The sequence below is a fragment of the Mustela erminea genome, chromosome 12, assembly GCF_009829155.1.
Source record: "Mustela erminea isolate mMusErm1 chromosome 12, mMusErm1.Pri, whole genome shotgun sequence".
In the NCBI taxonomy this organism is placed as follows: domain Eukaryota; kingdom Metazoa; phylum Chordata; class Mammalia; order Carnivora; family Mustelidae; genus Mustela; species Mustela erminea.
In genome coordinates, this window is record NC_045625.1 from 89,534,863 (window position 1) to 89,553,439 (window position 18,577).

General features: G+C 61.6%; 1 protein-coding gene across 11 annotated transcripts in view; it reads left to right on the forward strand.

Annotated features, from left to right (window-relative positions):
• Positions 1–18,577, forward strand: part of WNK2 (WNK lysine deficient protein kinase 2) — a 118,688-nt gene that overhangs the window by 40,454 nt on the left and 59,657 nt on the right. For all 11 annotated transcript variants that reach the window (XM_032306409.1, XM_032306410.1, XM_032306414.1 and 8 more), the window contains 12 exons: positions 3,176–3,458; positions 6,931–7,139; positions 9,182–9,313; positions 9,653–9,844; positions 10,991–11,560; positions 13,474–13,767; positions 14,247–14,296; positions 15,079–15,247; positions 15,334–15,450; positions 15,694–15,864; positions 16,109–16,154; positions 16,662–16,781. In XM_032306409.1, the coding sequence (XP_032162300.1) occupies positions 3,176–3,458; positions 6,931–7,139; positions 9,182–9,313; positions 9,653–9,844; positions 10,991–11,560; positions 13,474–13,767; positions 14,247–14,296; positions 15,079–15,247; positions 15,334–15,450; positions 15,694–15,864; positions 16,109–16,154; positions 16,662–16,781 (2,353 nt within the window). The remainder of the gene's footprint in view (positions 1–3,175; positions 3,459–6,930; positions 7,140–9,181; positions 9,314–9,652; positions 9,845–10,990; positions 11,561–13,473; positions 13,768–14,246; positions 14,297–15,078; positions 15,248–15,333; positions 15,451–15,693; positions 15,865–16,108; positions 16,155–16,661; positions 16,782–18,577) is intronic.

The following is an 18,577-nucleotide window of genomic DNA, read 5'->3' on the forward strand; positions in this document are numbered from 1 at the left end:
TCTTGGTTCCATCGACACGCTCTTCAGCTGTGGGACATGGAGGTGCTCACACGTGACCTGGGACCTTTACTAGGACCACCCATCCTCCTGAGGGACCCCTCCCTTCTTTGCCTCAATGGCTTCCCCCACACGGTGGCCCCACAGGCCCTGCGTCTGTGTTGGGCCTGCCGCCTCGCCCGTCCTCTGCACGGTCCCCCGGCATCTCGGTTGGACTCAGTGGGCAGTGTCCGTGAGTCCTTGCTGGTGCCCCCTGGACCTGTGCCTCCCCCGTTGCCATTCAGGACACCTTCCCATGAGGAGTGCCCTCGAGGCAGTGCAGACTCCGTGCAGACGGCACCGTGTTTGAGGAGTGATGACCGAAGGACACGGACCCTCCTCCGCTCGCAGACCAGGATGAGGCAGGGATGAGCTGACGGCGGCCCGTGTCCGCTGTGAGGTCTCGGCCCCTTGTGAGCGCTCCAGCTGGGGTGGCCTTTGCCGCTGGCTGCTGGCGGGTCCAGCCCCTGCCCTCCTCGGGGCGGACCCTCCCTCCCCCCGGCTTCTCTAGGCCGCCGCTGTGCGAGGTGCCCTCCTGGGCAGCATTTCAGGGCCCAGTGCCCCTGGCCGCTCTGGGCGGTCACTTACGGACAGCTTCCCGTGATCACACTGCTGCTTCCAGACGTGGGGCCCAGCCCCCGCGAACCCCTGCACCGGTGTCCTCACCTGAAACCACCTACCAGCGGGCGGCTCCTGGGCGGGCACCGGGGACCGATCGAGTGCCGCCAGGGCTGAGAGAAGGGGGGCATCTCTGGGGACCTGGGCTGGCTTTGACCTGGAGGCGACCCCTGGCGAGGACCCCGGGAGGGAGGCTCGTGGCCCGGCCCAGCGTCCCCATGTCCACGCGCCAGCCCTCCTGCCCTCACAGCCTCCGGGTAGTGGACGTTTCAGTGTGGCAGAGAATGGGGCTAAGCTCTCCCTGTCTGGGAAAAAATAGAAGAAACACCTTCGAGAGGATCGCCAGGGGGTGACCGCGAGGACCGAGACGCAAGGAAAACTGGGCCACGAGCAGAAAATAGAAGCAGCGGCGGGGGTGTCTGCGGGCGCCTCCCGTCAGCAGTCTCTCCGGCCGGGCCGGGCGGGCGGCACTGACCTCAGCCCCGGCCCCTCGCCTGCGTCCCGGCCACGTGCCGCTGCTCGCACGGCTGCTGCCCGTGCCCGAGTCGGGTGGAGGGCTGGCTGCCGTTCTGTCCTGTGGGGTGGAGAGACTTTGAACAGTCCCGAACTTACATAAAATTTGAAAACGTTTGACGAAGAACCCGTTGGAGGGGACATCCAGACCCGATGCCATGCCACCCGGTGTGGGCCTGTGGCTCTGCCCACCTTCTCGCTCAGCTGTCTCAGCCGTCAGAACTGGGAGAGCTGCCCACGGCCTGCCTGGGGTCCTTTCATGTGTGGTGACACCTTCGTAGCAGGAGCTCCTCTGGGCGGCGATTGTCTTCGGTTACCTTGCCGTGCAGGGCACGGGGCAACTCCCTGGCAGTCACGTTGGCCGTTTGCGGGAGCACTTGGCGTGGGGCTGTGTCCTCACCATGGCCAGCCCCGGAGGACACATGTCTGTCTGCCGTCTCCGTGTGGAATGACAAGTAATGACTGTGTCCTGGGGGGGTGTAACTTTGAAACTGTGTAAATGTTCATTTTCACCAAATTTCCCATTTATTTCTATCTCTGTGGACTATGGTTTTGCTGGTGAGTTGTCTGTGACCACACAGTATGTTACCCCAGCACAGTGCTGGAAAAGCTTAGTGTCTCACACCGTCCTCGTGGTCAGCGATCTGGGAGTAGCCGAGTGGGTCGTTCTGGTTCTGGGTCCCCATGCTGTGTGGCTGGGTGCTGGCTGGGGCTGGCCAGGGCTGAGGGTTGCTCCTGGCGGGAGACTCGATGTTCTGCCAGTGGTTGTTCTGTAGCTCACTCAGGATACAGCTTCCTGGGAGCAGGTGATCTAGGAGCGCGAGGGTGTGTGGGCAGGGACAGGTGGCACACCCACCGTGGCATCGCGTGTGGCCTCCTGCCAGGAGGGACAGCTGCATTCCCCTCACGGGCCCTTGAAGACACGGCCCTCAGCGCGGCCCTCAGACCATCATGGTGTCACTGTGCATTTTTTCTTTTTTTAATAATTTTATTTATTTATTTGACAGAGATCACAAGTAGGCCGAGAGGCAGGCAGAGGGAGAGGGGAAGGCAGAGAGGAGGAAGCAGGCTCCCTGCGGATCAGAGAGCCCGATGCGGGACTCGATCCCAGGACCCCGGGATCATGACCTGAGCCGAAGGCAGAGGCTTAACCCACTGAGCCACCCAGGCGCCCCGTCACTGTGCATTTTGATGCCCAGAACGTCCAGGTTTGGCCTGTGGCGTGGGCTCCTGTGTTGGTCTGTGTGTCCCCTCAGTCCTCGGAGTCTGTCCTTGCTTTGAGGCACAGTGAGGTGTCTAGGTGTCTAAGTGTCTAGGCCCCTTGTACCCCCCCACACACACACTCACAGTGGCCAGACTCCAGGCACCACCCCAGGCCTGCCCAGGGTCCTTCACACTTGCACGCGTGCTGTGTCACATGCTCATGTCTACATGTAGGCGTGTGTATGTCTGTTGTGTGCTGAAAGCCAGGAGCTCCTACAGGTCCTGACCAGCGCTGAATCCTTTGCACTTTTTCCCTTTCCACATGGGGCTGCAGTGGTGACAGGGTGGAGACTGGCCTCTGCTCTTCTGTGGATTTACCAGAGATGTCCTCAGGGACAGCTGTGACACTCCCCAGAGACTCCAGGCTCCTTCACAAACACTCTCCCAATCCTCTCCTGTGTTCAGAGTTTTCTGGACATGGGTGCCTGCCTACACTCCTTCCCTCTGTGCCTTCTCGGGGAATGCCCAGGGCCCGCCTGTGGAAGGCAGCTGGGGTCTCTCCCCTCTCCCCCTCTGCAGGCACAAGCACCCGCTGCACCCTCACTGGCCCAGGAGCCCGGCTGGGCAGGTGCAGAGGGCTTCCTGCGACGGGCCGCTGGCGGGAGTGTCTCCTAACGGGAAGACGAGGGCGTCTCTGAGGGACGGGCTGAGGGCCTGCAGAGGGACTCCTGCAGAGACCCCGTGAGCAGGAGGTGGCAGTGCAGATGGTGGGGCCCCGGGAATGACATGGTGCCTCCCTTTGCAGATCGAGTCAGGATTCTTCCACGAGAGTGACGTGAAGATTGTGGCCAAGTCCATTCGTGACCGTGTAGCGTTGATCCAATGGCGGCGGGAGCGGATCTGGCCGGCCTTGCAGCCTCCCGAACAGCGAGACCCTGGCAGCCCCGACAAGGCCAGGGGCCCGCCCGCACCCCTGCAGGTCCAGGTGACCTACCATGCGCAGGCCGGGCCCCCGGAGTCCGAGGAACCCGAGGCGGACCAGCACCTCCTCCCCAGCGCGCTGCCGGCCAGCGCCACCTCCCTGGCCTGTGAGTGCCGCCCTCCCGGCTCCCTCTCACCCCACGCGTGCTGCAGATGTGGGCCGCAGGCATAGGCGAGCCTTCTTCTGGGGGCGGGCACTGGGTGTCCTGGGCTCCCCGAAGCCCAGCTTCTCAGGACAGGTGGGGGCAAATGGGCAGACAGAGCCAGAGCCTCCCAGGCCCCAAGCCAACAGGACAGAGCGGCTCCATCCAGCCCCTTGTTCCCTGCAGAGGCTGTCAGTCCCGTGCCTGGAGGGGGCGTCCCTGTGGGGACACCACTGTCCCGGGGCCACGGACGGCTGTGGTCTCCAGTGGTCATGACAACACTCTGAGCCATGACCTTTACCGTCAGGATTATTTGTCCCCAAGATGATGTCCCTTGTAGTACCCGACCTCTGAAATCTTCACGTTTCCCAGAGTGTCCACGATGGGTCGCTGGGAATCACTCTGAATCTCAGAATCCTGGGAGAGAGAACCTGTTTTCTGCACGTCCAGGCAGAACTATGTCCTGCCTTTGCCCTCAGTGGCCTAAAAATGCCGCAGGGAGCTGAGGTTCAGGACGTGGTGTTTCCTGTCCATCCTGTGAATGAGGGCCAAGTAGAACGTAGCCTGCCCGGGCCGCCTTTTTCAGGTGGTTCCTGTCGAAAGACCAAAATAGCCTGTTCGCGTTACTTAATAGGCACCTACTTCATTTATCATTAAAATTACAGCTCGCATTCTTCACAGTAGGCTATTTAAATTCAGACCAGGCGCTGCCCGTCACTTGGCCGTCCGCTTGCCGTTGGCCGCCTCCTGACCGGCGCAGGTGTGCCTCGGAGAATCAGATCGCTACATACTCTGTCCATTTCTCGATAAACCAAAAAAATTAATGAGCATAAACTTGGTGTTGGAAAAATTTCCTCGTGATGCCACTGCCCACTTTAAAAGTGTGACTGTCGGTGGGACAGTCTATTCCCGCCACATTCAGCTGTGGTCAGGGGTGGCTGTGCTCGGGGGTCCCTGCGCAGGCCCGGCTCCCCGTACAGACGCGGATTGTGGGCGGGTTCCGTGTGGCTGGGCGCGCAGTCTGCAGACGTCCTCTTCCTGTCGACTCGCTTCGAGCGCGGCCACGCTCTCGACACGTGTCTCCCTCGTTTGTGGTCGTTTCTGTGAAGCAGGTGTTGCGTCAAATTCAAACGGTACAGAGGGTGTGCGGGAAAGCCCGTTAGCGCACCCACCCAGCGGCTGCTCATGTTACCTGTACTTGATGGTAACCTTCCAGAAGGAAGGTGTCCGTGTGATTGCTCACACATCCACATGCGTGTGCGTACACGGACACCTGCACTCCCATCTGTCTGTCCGTCCTACCACACCCGCACAGACGTCTGCTCCATGCTCTGGTCAGAATACAAGGCCCGTGCTCTGTTGTCGCTCTGGCCATGGTATGTGGGGGTGGCCTGGAAGCTCCGTACCTTGTAAAGGAGAAATGATGGGACTCCAGGCTGCACACACATCGCTGGGGAAGGGACCCGATGGGCGGGCAGACACGCTTGGGCGCGGAGGAAGGTATGGCACATGTAGAGGTAGCGTTCCCCGCCACACAGTGTGTGACGGCCTACCTCAGCTTGTACCCCCTCAGCGAGGGCGTGTGCGCCAGCTCCCAGCGGCTGCAGGAGGTGCAAAGGTGGTTTTTTGATTTTTCAATTTATTTTTAGAGAATGTGCGTGTCTGGGGAGGGACAGAGGGAGAGAAAGAAAATCCCAAGTAGCACCCCTCTGAGCGCAAAACCCGACACCCACGACCCTGAGGTCATGACTGGACCTGAAACCAAGAGCTGGGTGCTCAGCCGACTGTGCTGCCAGGTGCCCCTAAAGATGACTTCTATGTTAATTTTCTTTTTAAAAATATTTTACTTATTTGGCAGAGACACAGTGAGAGAGAGAACAGATATTGGGGAGAGGGGGAAGAAGGCTTTCCCCCAAGCAGGGAGCCTGAAGCTGGACTCGATCCCAGGACCCTGGAATCATGACATGAGCTGAAGGCAGACACTTAACAGACTAAGCCCCGAGGCACTGCAGTTAATTTTAATTATAGAAATAGCAAACACATTCCCCTTAAAAATTTACAGTGCTACATGTATGATTAGAGTTGGTTTATGTAAGATTTGTCAAGTTTGTACATGTTTCTTTTCTCACACACACAGTTTGTCTTTGTGTTTGTATTTCTCTTTGTCTCTGTCTCTGTATTTCTGTGTGTATCTGTCTCTGCATGTCTGTTTTTTATCTCTGTGTCTCTGTCTCTGTGTTTCTGTTCCTGTGTGTGTATCTCTGTCTCTACGTGTCTCTGTATGTCTCTCTGTATCTCTCAGTCTCTGTCGCTATGTGTGTGTCTTTGCATGTCTCTGTGTCTTTCTCTTTCCCCGTGTGTCTGTCTCGGTCTCTCTCTGTGTAGGTCAACTCGACTGCCTGCTGCCTTGTTACCAGTCAGCGCCGCTGGCTGGGTTGGTTCTGCGCAGTCGGGCTTTGGCGTGCGTGCGTCTTCCCAAGCTGAAGTCGGCCCTGATCAGCCCCTGGGAGAGGTTATTTTGATGTAAAGCCAGCAGGATTCCCTTTTACTCCATTCGCTTGAATTATAAATGGACACGGATGCTGGCATCCTGGGAGGCGCCTGTGTGGAAGTGCCCGGTGTGGGGGTGGCAAGTCGCGTTGTGTGTGTGGTTTCTGGAGATGCCATTTCATGCAGGGTTTTGGTGTCCCTGCTCACTGGCCTGGCCAAGGGGGCGGCCATCTTCCCAGGTGCTCCCTGGGGAGGTGAGCCTGTGGCTGTGGGCTGTGCCTCGTGTGCACGTGGCTCCGTCCACGGTGGCCCACTTTGATGGACTGTGGGCACAGGGTCAGGGGAGGCTGGCCTCTGGGAGGCCTCCTGGGGCTGCAGAGCCTCTGGTCTCCCAGGCCAGCCTCCCTGCGGGGTGGGGGCCTTGTCAGCCCCATTCTCCAGCCGGCTCAGACCCAGGCCTGTGGCGTGAGGACCAGGTTTGAACCCAGCTCTTCCTGCTTTGGCTTTTTGCTGTGGTGGTGAAGGTGGTCAGAGTCCCTCCCTGTGAAATACAGGTGACCCTGGCTTCTGCTGAACTGGGCACACCCACTATCAGCCTCCTAAGAGCTCACTGAGCTCTCCCTCCCCAGGCTCAGGTGGGGGACGGGTGAGGTCCCTGTTTGTGGCCGGGGTGGACGCGGCTGGGCTTCCTTCAGAGGACTGTGTGAGGGACCCACCTGGGATCGTGTCACTGGTAGTGCTGGCCCCCGATGCCAGGCGGTGGTGGGGTGGGGCGCCAGGGCGTCTCTGGGTGGGTTACAGCCCCCTCCCCCTGCCATCCTGGGATCGATGGTCTGGAGTGACACACACTTACGACTCGGGGGGCCAGGGGACTTGACGTCGGCATTCCTGCGGCCCGTGTGGCTGTGGGGGTGTCTGCTCTGAACTGTGCCCTTGTGCTCCTCAGCGGACAGCACCTTCGACAGCGGCCAGGGCTCCACAGTGTACTCGGACTCGCAGAGCAGCCAGCAGAGTGTGGTGCTGGGCTCGCTGGCGGACGCGGCACCGCCCCCCGTCCAGTGTGTGTGCAGCCCCCCCGTGAGCGTCAGCGTCAGCGACGGCCCCGTCCTGCCCTACAGCCTGCCCTCGCTGGGGACCTACCAGCAGCCTGCCGCGGTGAGTCGGCCCGCCCCCCGGGCCCCACGTCCCCCGGGCCCCGCGTCCCACAGACCCCACGTCCCACAGGCTGTTTGGGCTGCAGCGGCCTGTGGTCAGGCCCCCGAGAGGGCCGTCCTTGGGGGTCACTGCAGGCTGCAACAGGTAGGAGACCAGGAACGCAGAGCCCAAGGGAGAGCCGGGCCTCAGAGCTGTGACAGAGCCAGCAGGGTTTCATCCTGTGGCCGGGCCGGGGCCGCAGAGGAGCGTCCAGGCGTGTCCACCCCTGGAGGTGTTCAGTGTCTCCTGGCCGCTCTCCACCCGACAGCACGTGGCCACTGAATGTTGGAAGCAGGAGAGCATCGGGATTGTGGGAAACGGTTCAGTGACATTTGAAAAACCCAAGGGGTGGTTCGTGAGGAGCCGCCCTGGGGCGGGGGACCCAGATGGAGCTAGGCCAGGGGTCGCGTGCAGGGGTCGCATGCAGGGGTCGCGCCTCAGAGCCCGTGCTCATCCCAGAGGAAACATGTTCCCTGTCCCCTGGTACCAGGAGGCCTGCCGCGGAGCGCTGGGCCTGAGTGAGCGGCGGAGTGTCCGGAGGGACAGTGAGGCCCCCAGGCCCCTTCCCATCCTGGCGCTGCCCGAGCCCCGTCCCTGTCCCCTGGGGCTGGCCAGTCCCCCAGGAAGAACAGCCAGCGCCCTTGCCTCTGCCGGTGGGCCCAGACTCATTTCTCGCTGCTATTTGTAGCTTTGCTGGTTTCATGAGATGCAACAAGACATGGTTTTAAATGGTGGGAGGAACTTGTTTAGGAAAAGGCAGATTTTCACCCCAGATCGAGGCTGGTTGGCCTTGAGTGGCCAGTCCCAGGGCAGAGCAGGAATGTTTCACTGTCCTTCATTGCTCCTGGGTGCAAGGTCAGGGCTTCCCTGGCCGCTGTGTACCCTCTGCTCAGGCCCTCGTGGCGCCGGGCAGGGGACACCCCACATGGGTGAGGCCAGAGCACTCTGTCCCATGTCCCTGCCTGTTTACAGGCAGTTCCCTGGGATAGACGGGGGTGGGGAGTGGGGGGGTGGGGGGTTGCCCTGGGGATACCTGCCATTCCCTCTCCCCACTGCCGGGGGGACCCGGGGGAGGTGTCGGCACACCAGCCACTCTGAGGCCTCCAGGCTCCTGAGCTACTGCCTCCCTCTGGGCCTGGGGCTGCGGCTCCTGTGCTGTGGTCTCAGAGAAATGTCCCTCCCTGTGCTGTTCTTGTAGAGCACCTACTGCGAAGGGTGAAGGAAGGAAGGTCTCCGCTCCCAGAAAACCAGGGGCCTCCCCGGGTCGGCATGGAGGCCTGGGCCTGCTGCCCCAGATGCCCTCCCCATGTTCAAACCCGCTTCCTCTGTGGCCCTGCTATTTCCCGGTCTACCCCAGAAAGAGGTCTTGCCTGTAAAGACCTCAGTCTGTATCGGCAGGATCAGGATTCTGGAGAGCAGAGCCCGGCCCCCTCATTAACCCCAAAGTGAACACGTTCAGTCAGTTCCTTGATAGCATCCACCGTCCAGTGCTCAGATCGCGGCCTCTTGCTTGCGCAGTGTCCGCGCTGCCATAGGCAGCAAGGACTCGTGTCTGCCGCCCAGTCCTCCTGGTGGCCGCACTGCCGGGCATCCCGCCTCTGTTCCCCTGTTCACATTTTTCTGTGTGCTGTTTGTGATGCATCTGCGTGCGCCTGTTTTATCCAGACCTAGAGACGGGAAAGCAAGTGCATCTGTATCTCTCTCCCACCGATCGTTGTAACCAGTGTCCCTCCCTGGTTCTGCAAATTCCCTTAGGCCATTTTTTTTAAATGATTGCGTTATATGCCACAGAACTGAAGTTCCAGAACATTCCTTGGTTGGGAGTAGTGGCCAATCTCAGGGGCCTCCCCATCTCATTTTGTGCCAGGCTTTGTGCCTAGGGAAGAGTCCCTGTTAGGGTGACAGGCATGGGGAATGAGGGACGGGCCCCTGCAGCTGTGGAGCGCAAGCTGGGTGGGGGCCTTTGGGCAGCTGGTAAGCGTGGTCGTCCAACCTCTCTGCAGCCGGGCCTGCCAGTGGCCTCCATCCCACCCCCAGCCCACCCTCCGCTCCCTCAGCAGCATTTCCCGGAGCCGGCCATGAGCTTTGCCCCCGTGCCGACGGGCCCAGGCCAGCCTGTGCCCCCTGGCCACCAGGTAAGTGTGGGCTGCCCCTGCCCGGCCCCATCATAGGTGCCTCAGTTTTGCCCGCTCTGGGTGGGTGACAGGGTCTGCTGGCCCAGGCCCCTTTTGCCTCTTCTCTGCGGCTCCCCGGGGCCTGAGGCAGATGGGAGTGGGGCTCCTGGGTCCACAGCACGTGGAAGGGCACTAGTCCTGCGGAGGGATTCCCCCGGATCGGCGTGTCTCGGGCTCCAGGCTGGGTGTGTGTGTGTGCGTGTGTGTGTGGGAGTCGATTTCCTCCATCATATCTAAGCACGTGGTCGGAGGGGGTGTCTCAGCAGGACGCTGGTCTGAGAGAAGCCCCCCTCTCCCCAGCCTCCCCCGCTGGCCCAGCCGGCGCCCCTGCCACCTGTCCTGGCCCCACCATCCGTGGGCCCTCTCCCGCCGGTGCCCCCCCATCTGCCTCCCTACCTAGCTCCGACGTCCCAGGTGGTGGCCCCCACTCAGCTGAAGCCCCTCCAGATGCCAGCAGCGTCTCTGCAGCCGCTGTCTCAAGTGCCTGCTCAGGTACGTCCCGCCCCGCCCCTGCCCCTCGCGTCTCCCGTCCGGCTCGTCCCTCTCCGGTCTCTGGGCTGCAGATGCTCCTGGGCTTGTGGGTCAGGACCGCTCCCTGGGGACGGGGTGGCTGTGTCCACCTGCCCTTGGCATCTCCCGGGGATGTCCAGGTCAGGGAGAGGTTTGGTCCAGGGTCAGGGCCAGGGAGGAGCACGGCGCTACAGCCACCGTCTGTCCCGGCGTCCGCCAAGCCGTGCTGACTGTCCTCCTGGGATGTCTATGGCTTCGGGTGACGGGTGACACTAGATGGCGTGTGGTACCCGGGAGCCGTCTCCCAGGCTGACGCCATCCACGGCTTTCATCTCATGGGTCCTTCCGACTGTGGACCCTGGCAGGACACAGCCGCAGTGTGCCTCCTTGGAGATGTGAGTGTCCTGAAGTTTGTGGACACCACCCAGAAGCTTCCTATCACAGCCTCATCACAGCCACGTCGGGTTATGTTCACTGTCTCGCTGAGTCCCTGCTTGCTCTCTGGTACACAGACGTTGGCTCATGGACCGTGACTGATTTGTAATTGTGCAAAGGCGCGCGTCTCGTGAGGACGCTCACGCGCCGGCCACCGGAAGGGGTTAAAGAGGATCGCTGGAGACTCTGGAATGTCAGACATGCTTCCTCCAGGAATCAGACGCTGGGGGTCTCCAGGATGGAGGACCAGGCATGGAAGGTTCCAGAGCTCCACTGTGGGAGAGGCCTGCTCCCCAGGCCCCGCAGCACGGGGGCATAGCCTCCACGCATGGGGGCTCAAGGCCATGCTTACCCTGACACAGACCGCCACAGGATTTGGTCTCTGTGTGTGTGTGTTTGGATCTTTGGGGCCAATCTGGAGACTCGGACGGTCCCGGCTCCCCGAATGAAAACATACCAGAGCCGCGGAGCTGCTGCTCCCTGCTCTGACCCTTTGGACTTCAGCCACTGGTTGTCATGGTAGACACCCGTCAGCACAGGAGAGACGGCAGCGTTGTGGCCCTTCTGTGGCATTGGGGGGTTCTCCAAGGTCCTCTTTGAACCGGGTTTGTGGTCCGGTTCCTTCCAGCAGCGTGGGTGTGCCATGGGTGGGACGGAGCCCTGGTGATGCTGAGGTGTTCCCGTGTCTTTCAGGTGCCTCCGCTTCCTGTGGGGCCCCCCGTTGTGCCCCCCGTTGCGCCCCTGGCCTCCATCGACAGCCTCCCCACAGCTCTCCCCGACCTGCCGGCCGCCAGCGGGCCCACCGTGCCCGCCCCCTCGCAGTATTTCTCTCCCGCCGTCATCTTGCCCAGCCTCCCGCTCGGCGCGGCCGCTGCCCCCCTACCCGCGTCGCCAGCCCTGCCTCTGCAGGCCGTCAAGCTGCCCCACCCCGCTGGGGCGCCAGTGGCGGTGCCGTGCCGGACCATTGTGCCAAACGTGGCTGCCACCGCCACCGCTATCCCTCTGCTGGCCGTGGCGCCGCAGGGTGTGGCCGCCCTGTCCATTCACCCTGCCGCCGTGGCCCAGCTCCCGGCCCAGCCCGTGTACCCGGCGGCCTTCCCGCAGATGGTGCCCAGCGACATCCCACCGTCTCCCCTCCACGTGGCGCAGACTGTGCGGGCCGCCCCTCCACAGCCGGCGCCCCCCACCCTGCCACAGCCCCACCAGCCTGGCCTCATCTGCCCTCCTGAGCAGGCTGCTCCGGCCAGTGGGGCGGGAAGCCAGGTAATCCAGCTGCCATGTCAGGCCTGCCCTCTGGGTGCCGGCAGATGTCTCTGGCATCTAAGTCTAAGGCGTGAGATCCGGGGGGCAGGGGGTGGGGAGAGTAGGCAGCTGTGGTCCTCGGCTGTGGCTTCTCTGGAGTGTGTAGGGGGTTGGTCTCCTCCAGAGCTGTGGGAACGGGCGTGACTAAGGATTCCGCCATCGGGCCCATCCGAGGGTCAGTTGCAGCCGTTCGTGGTGGTGGGGGGTGCCTGGCCATGGTGGGGGGCATGACCGGCTGTGCAGGGCATTGCGGCACCGGCCCTCCCTTGGTGGGGGGGTCTGGCGGCCTTGGCATGGTGATGTCTGCTCCGGTGTGGGCTCAGCAGCCAGGCAGTGAGGCCGACCGGGCTCTGGGGCACAGAGCAGGCAAGGATGATGTCCAGGGTCAGGTGGGACTTTGGGCTGCTTGTCATGCTGACAGTGACGGGACGAGGGTCACAGGCCCTGCTGGATGGGCAGGCCTCCCCAGGGCTCCACACACCTGTAAGCCCATGCATGGTTTCGAGCTCCAGGGCTGTTTCCCAGTCTCGCATAAGGAGAAGAGCTGCAGGGGGGCCATGCCACCTGGCCCCATGCCCCACCTTGCAGCCTGTTACCCGGGGCCTCTCACTTGGGGCCCCCCTACCTTGCACCCTGTTTTGTAGGGCCTCCCACCTGGGCCCCCCCACTTTGCACTGTGTTTCCTGGGGGCCTCTCTCCTGGGGCCCCTTGAACCTTGCAGCCTGGTTCCCAAGGCCTCTTACTTGGGGGTCCCCCCACCTGGCTCTAAGCCTCAGCCACTGTGTGCAAGCAGTAAGCCCATGGCCTTCCGAGCTTGGACTGCTCTCCTGTGTGGTGGGACCAGTAGCTGCCTTGAGGCTTCGTGGTGGAGAGCCATCCCCAGAGCATGTGGAGGTTCCGGGTGTCATTCTGCGCTGATCCTTCTGGATCTGGTCTGGAATAAGACTCCTGTGCTGACAGCACATGGGCTCTCTGGGCTGCTGACGCTCAGCGTCTGATTCTGGAAGGGATTGGTACTCGGTGAAGGGAGGGGTCGTCTGGGTTGACGACCAGGTATGAGGGGGCGCCGCAATCTGGCACGGGGCCGTACAAGCACATGCCAGGTCTGTCCCTCGGGCTAACCTGGGTTAGGTGCACAGGTTTGCTTGCCCAGGCAGCGGCTGGAGGAGGCGTGGTGTGCTCAGAGGTTGTTGGTCAGGCCTGGCGGCCTCCCCACCATCTGTGGCTTATTGACACACTGGGCCGGCCGCCTCATGGGCTTCCCTATGCTGAGAGCAGACGCCCCTGAACACAGCAGCTGGGGGTCCTTCCAGGGCAGACAGGCTGCTGGGCTGCGGCACCCTGGTGCTGAGCCGTCCCCCCAGCAGGGCCGACAGCAGACCTTCCCATTCCTGACCTTGTCCCGGAGCTGGGGCTGGATGGGGTCTCCCGCTCATCCACGCGGGGACCCGCCTGCCGCCTGTCTCAACCATCCCACCAGGAGCTTTCACAGAAGGGACTGTGAGGAGCCAGCCCACGGACGGCCGGTCCCCGGTCCCGGTCCCTCTCCTACGTGGCTGACAGGGCTGGGAAAGGACGCAGCGTGGGGGTCAGGCCCCTCGGGTGGCAGCGGAGAGCCGTATTTGGGGCTAGGTACATGCCGGCTCTAGAGCCCCAGCTGGCCTCAGCTACGGGTTCCTTAACGAAGCGTGGTTTTAGGTTTGCTTGGATGCAAATAGGGACCTGAGGGTTTCTGCGGAGTCCGTGTAGCTACACGCTCAGGCTGGGGGTGGACTGGAGCGGGACAGCCGGTGTGCTCGCCCGCCTTGGTCCAGGACCCTTGGCACAGGCATGGCTGCCCCTCCGACTTGCATCCCTGTCCCCTGTGCCTCCAGATCCTACTTGGCCACCCGCCTGCATACGCTGCTGAGGTCGCCGCCCAGGTCCCCATGGCGCCTGCGCCGGCCGCCGTCCTCTCCCCACCTTTGCCAGAGGTGTTGCCGCCTGCTGTCCCTGAGGTGCCTCAGCTCCCCAGCTCCCTGGCCCCTGCAGTGGTGGTGGCACCTCAGAGCCTGCCCGTCCAGACCGCGCCACTCCTGCCACCTGCTACCCAGCCACCGCCGCCCTCCGGGCCCGGGATTGCCAGCCCCTGCCCAGCTGTGCAGCTAACGGTGGAGCCAGCGCCAGAGGTGTGTGCCCCTGCCCTCCGGGCTCAGCCCCTGACACCTGACCCCGGTGGCCCCCTGTGTGGTGACGTCACAGCTCTAAAAGCCACCGTGCACTCAGGAAGGCAGAAGTGTGTGCCCTGGGACGGCTGTTTTAACTGTTCTCTTGTCTGACACGTTACCTTTCCTTAGAAGGCATCTGGCTGGAGACCACGGTGTTTACACGTGGATTTGCAGGGCCTTCCCTTGGGGGCAGTGGAAGGCCTGTGGCAAGTGTCCCTGGCCCTGTGTGCTCCCCACGGGGAAGATCAAAGTGGGGTAGCATACTGGCCAAGAAGAGGGGAGGATTTCGACTTTTAGGACCTGCACGAGATAAAAACCCTTATGCCTGCCTCGTGTGGTTGGCTTTCTGGGCTGGGGACAGCAGCTGTCTGAGGAGGGGCAGGAGGCTGGGTGCTGCTGTGCCATGGTGACCCATCGTCCCATCTACGGTTCTGTTGCAGGAGCAGGCCTCCCAGGACAAGCAGCCCGGCCCCCCGCAGAGCTGTGAGAGGTAACGGCTATTGGCCCCTGGGGACAGTGGAGGTGGCCACAGGCTCACAGTCCGCTCAGCCCACCCACTGCGACCTCACACAGACCCCACCTGTCTTCTCTTCATGAGTCAGGCCCTCTAGATGCATTTCCAAGCCTGACTTGGTCCCCTGGGGTCTGGCTGTCATGTGCTCCCTCTGTGTCCTGAGTCCTGGTGCCTGTTTGTGGTGATCAGGATGTTCTAGAAGGGAGAGGCAGTGGACAAAGAGTCAGCAGGCCTGGGGGCCTGGGGAGGCTGGGAGAGCAGGGCAGAGTATGGCCCAACCCTGCAGACCCCCAGCACCGTGGCTGCTGGCCACCTGTCCTCTCCTGGTCACAGAACATGTCAGCTGGGGACGGACTGGATGTAGGAAATGGCTGTTTCCCAGTGCGCTAGCTCCAAATTGGGTGCAAATCCTTCTCAACCCTGTAGTAGTCCCAGGGGGTTGTCGAGTTTTCATTGCGGTTACACAGATGGGGAAACTGAGGCACAGGGGAGTATTTTTCCTGATTTTGTCATTTGCTGCGAGCCTGTGGGGCCTGTGTCACTGGTCAGGATTCAGGCCAAATGTCCCAGGTCAGACAGTGCTTGAGTTCCCATGACCCCAGTGCCACCCAAGACAGAACAGCAGGGGTATGGGGCCCTGAAGGTGGGGTCAGGGCTGGCTCCGGGCCCTCCAGGTTTTCTGGCTGTTTCCTGAAAAATCAAGCTTCCCACGTGAGGCTGGTCTGCAGGTTGCTGTCACATTCTCGGTTTTCCCACAGCTACGGAGGTTCTGATGTCACCTCTGGCAGAGAGATGAGTGACAGCTGTGAGGGTGCGTTCGGCGGGGGGAGGCTGGAAGGCAAGGCCGCCCGGAAACATCACCGCCGGTCGACGCGTGCGCGCTCCCGCCAGGAGAGAGCCAGCCGCCCCCGGCTGACCATCCTGAACGTGAGTGGCCCGGCAGGGAGGGCCCGCAGGCGTAGGGCTCCCCGGACGCGGCCTGCTCTCGGTCTCACCACCTGAGTGTCCCATAGGTGTGCAACACGGGTGACAAGATGGTGGAGTGCCAGCTGGAGACACACAACCACAAGATGGTGACATTCAAGTTTGACCTGGATGGGGACGCACCCGATGAGATCGCCACCTACATGGTGAGGCTGGGCGGCTTCCTGGGTCAGCAAGGCCGTCTCCCCCTGTCCGTGGGGCACGCGGCTGCCGGCCTTCCCCGGCCCCTGGCCCCTGGCTCTCTGCAGAGCCGCGCCCCCCCCCCCCCACCGGCTGGGGCTTCCTCCGGCTGAGTGCGGAGCACACATGAGGCAGAGCCGTCAGGGACGACCTGGCGCATGCCCCTGCCCGTGGCGCGTCCCCCAGCAGGACCGCCTGTGCTGTTGCAGGTGGAGCACGACTTCATCCTGCAGGCCGAGCGGGAGACGTTCATTGAACAGATGAAAGACGTCATGGACAAGGCAGAGGACATGCTCAGTGAGGACACAGACATTGACCGTGGCTCCGACCCGGGGATGAGCCCACCGCACCTCAGCACCTGCGGCCTGGGTACCGGGGAGGTGAGTCCCGGGTGTGGGGTTCCAAAAGGGTCAGGGCTGGCTGATGCTCCGGGCCTGCCGGAGGCGGCTGCGGGTCACGCAGTGTCAGGTGAGGCGGCCGGGGGGTGGGGGGGTGAGCGCCTTCAGTTCAGTTGGAAATGTCTGAGTTTCAGAGGCCCCTCGGGTGTTTCGAGGCCACAGTGTGTTTGGCAGCACGTCCTTGTTTCACGTGGTCTGCTGACTTCTGACCCTTTGCCTCCACCAGGAGAGCCGCCAGTCCCAAGCAAACGCCCCTGTGTATCAGCAGAACGGTACGTGTGCCTTCCGGGCCCGCCTGCCCGCCAGACCCACTCTGGAGGAGGCATCTCCATCCCCATGCTTCCCGTGTCTCTTAGTAGGCATTCCGTCAGACCCCGCTGCGCGTGTCGTGAAGGGGTCTGGCCGTCACACAGTTGGGGGGGGGCGGGGGTTGCTGCACTATGGGGTGAGCATCTCCCCAGGCGTGGGGAGGGCCGCTGTGAGGGGCTGGGTCTGGCGCTGGTGGGGCCGAGCATGCCGGGGACTCCCCGCTGCCTCCTGTTGTCCCGGCTGGCGTCACCCCTTCGCCGACGGCACTGCAGGCATCCCAGGAGCTCACCCCATGTTTGGGGGGTGTTGTGTGAGCCCCAGGCTGCCAGTAGCCCGAGTGGGCTGCACATGCCCCACCCCCCACAACTGACTTGAGTTCCCCAGACAGGTCTGGTGCTGATGGTGAGGGGTTCCATTGGCCATGGGAGAAATTCACTGGTCTCTCCTGCTGTTTTGGTCCCGCTCCGTAGTCCTGCACACAGGGAAGAGGTGGTTTATCATCTGCCCCGTGGCTGAGCACCCAGCGGCGGAGGCCCCGGAATCATCACCCCCCCTTCCTCCAAGCTCCGTGCAACCAGAAGCCAGCCAAGGTAGGAGCAGCTGGAAGTTCCAAGCGTTTCTCCCCTGTAACTTGGGATGCTGGCGCCCCCAGCCCAGTCACCCTGCAGCCCAGAGTAGCCTGTGGACCCCATCACATCTGCATCCGTAGCCTGGTTTTCCACCTGATGAGCCCCGTCAGGGTGGTGCTCGGCTTGAGCCAGTCCTTACCTTCCTGGTGCAGGCGGCCCACCCGGGCTGCTCAGGTGTGCGCTGGGAGAGCTCTGCCCTCGCTGTCTGTTACTGGTGTGGGTGTGTGGCTCCCACATCTCACTCCTTCCCACTGTGTGACCCACCTGCAGCGACCTGATCCTTCTGGCTCCACTTGCTCTGGAGGGTGGGGTGGGAAAGTCCCTTTCAGTGCCAACACTCTGATTTTAAAAGGTCCCTGAGGAAATCCGCCCGATAATGATGTGCCCCCATGTGCACAGACGCTAGCAAGCTTGCCCTTGGGGCTGTCGCTTAAATCCTGATTCTTTGGTCCCTTGGGAGGCTGAATATAGTCGCTTGAACAGATTCTGGGTTTAATTCCCGGTAAGCTGGCAGGAAAAAGTTGCCAATTATGTAACTTGACCTAACTTTGTGGCACATTTGTGAAAAATATTTGTGAATCATTTTTCATTTCGTATTGTGTGTTTCTCATGACTGCCATCATGCTTTTAGAGGTTTTTTCTATGGGGAAAGGGTCACCCTAGTAAGAAAATCCCAGCGGAGCCAAGAACAGGTCTGGTGACCTCAGATGAAGGGTCAGGTCCAACCTGGGTGAAGGATCAGGGGGGCAGCAGCATCGTCTGCAGAGGCTCCGTTTGCAGTAAGAGCGCACTCAACTGCTACGTCTTGACTTTAATGCATACACACGTGGTTAACTGAGGGGAGAAAGACCCTTCTAGACATAAAGCTGATTTTTGGTGTGCGGCAGGGATTCACGGGATGTGCCCAAGGTAAGCCCTAGTTCCTTCTTCTGTGCACTGATCTCAAGAAACTTTTGGGAATCTGTTTATTTTAAAAATTAAAAAAAAAAAAGACGTGGGTGGGGAGTTCGCTACTTCCAAGGATGGCAGATCTTTTCATTTGGGTGAACCGTTCACTGAGGGTGACCAGAGAAGCGGGATGAATTATAAAGATCGTCGGCTTGAAGGTATTTGAGCGTCTCAAGACCGTGCAGATCAGGCCGGGGCCCAGGGTGGGATGGAGACCAGGGAGCCCGATGCTAGTTCGGTTCCCCTGGGGGCAGCTCCCGTTCCTGTAGAGTGACTGAGAGGCTGAGCACTGAAGCTTCTGCAGTTTAACAGCCCAGAGAAAAGGGACGGAGTCCTGCTGGCAGAGTGACAGGACAGGCAGAGAGATGCCTGCCTTGGGGTGATCTTAGGGCGGCTTCTGTGTGCCCAGGCAGGAGCACTCCGGTCCTTCCTGCAGGAAGACAGCACCGCTCTGGACCTCACAGTTGTACAGCTTTATCAACACACTATTTGACTCGTAATAAAAAATAACTAGGCTGAGAATCATGGTCCTGGGCAGGACAGAGTGTGCACAGCACACCAGCCCTTCACTTACTGAGCCTAGCTATGCGCCGGGCCCCGGGCAGGGCTCAGCTCTCTGAGACTTGGGAAGTAAGTAGCAACAGGAGGATGGGGAAGTGTGCCAGAATGCCAGGGATTCCTGGGCTAGTGGTGAGCTTAGCATTTCCAACTTCGGTGCCTCCTGGCCCGAGGTCAGGGCAGCGTGAAGCCTGGGAGTGAGTGCTGGGTGAGGCAGGGAAGCTCCAGGAGACGTCTGCTAGTTTCGGCTT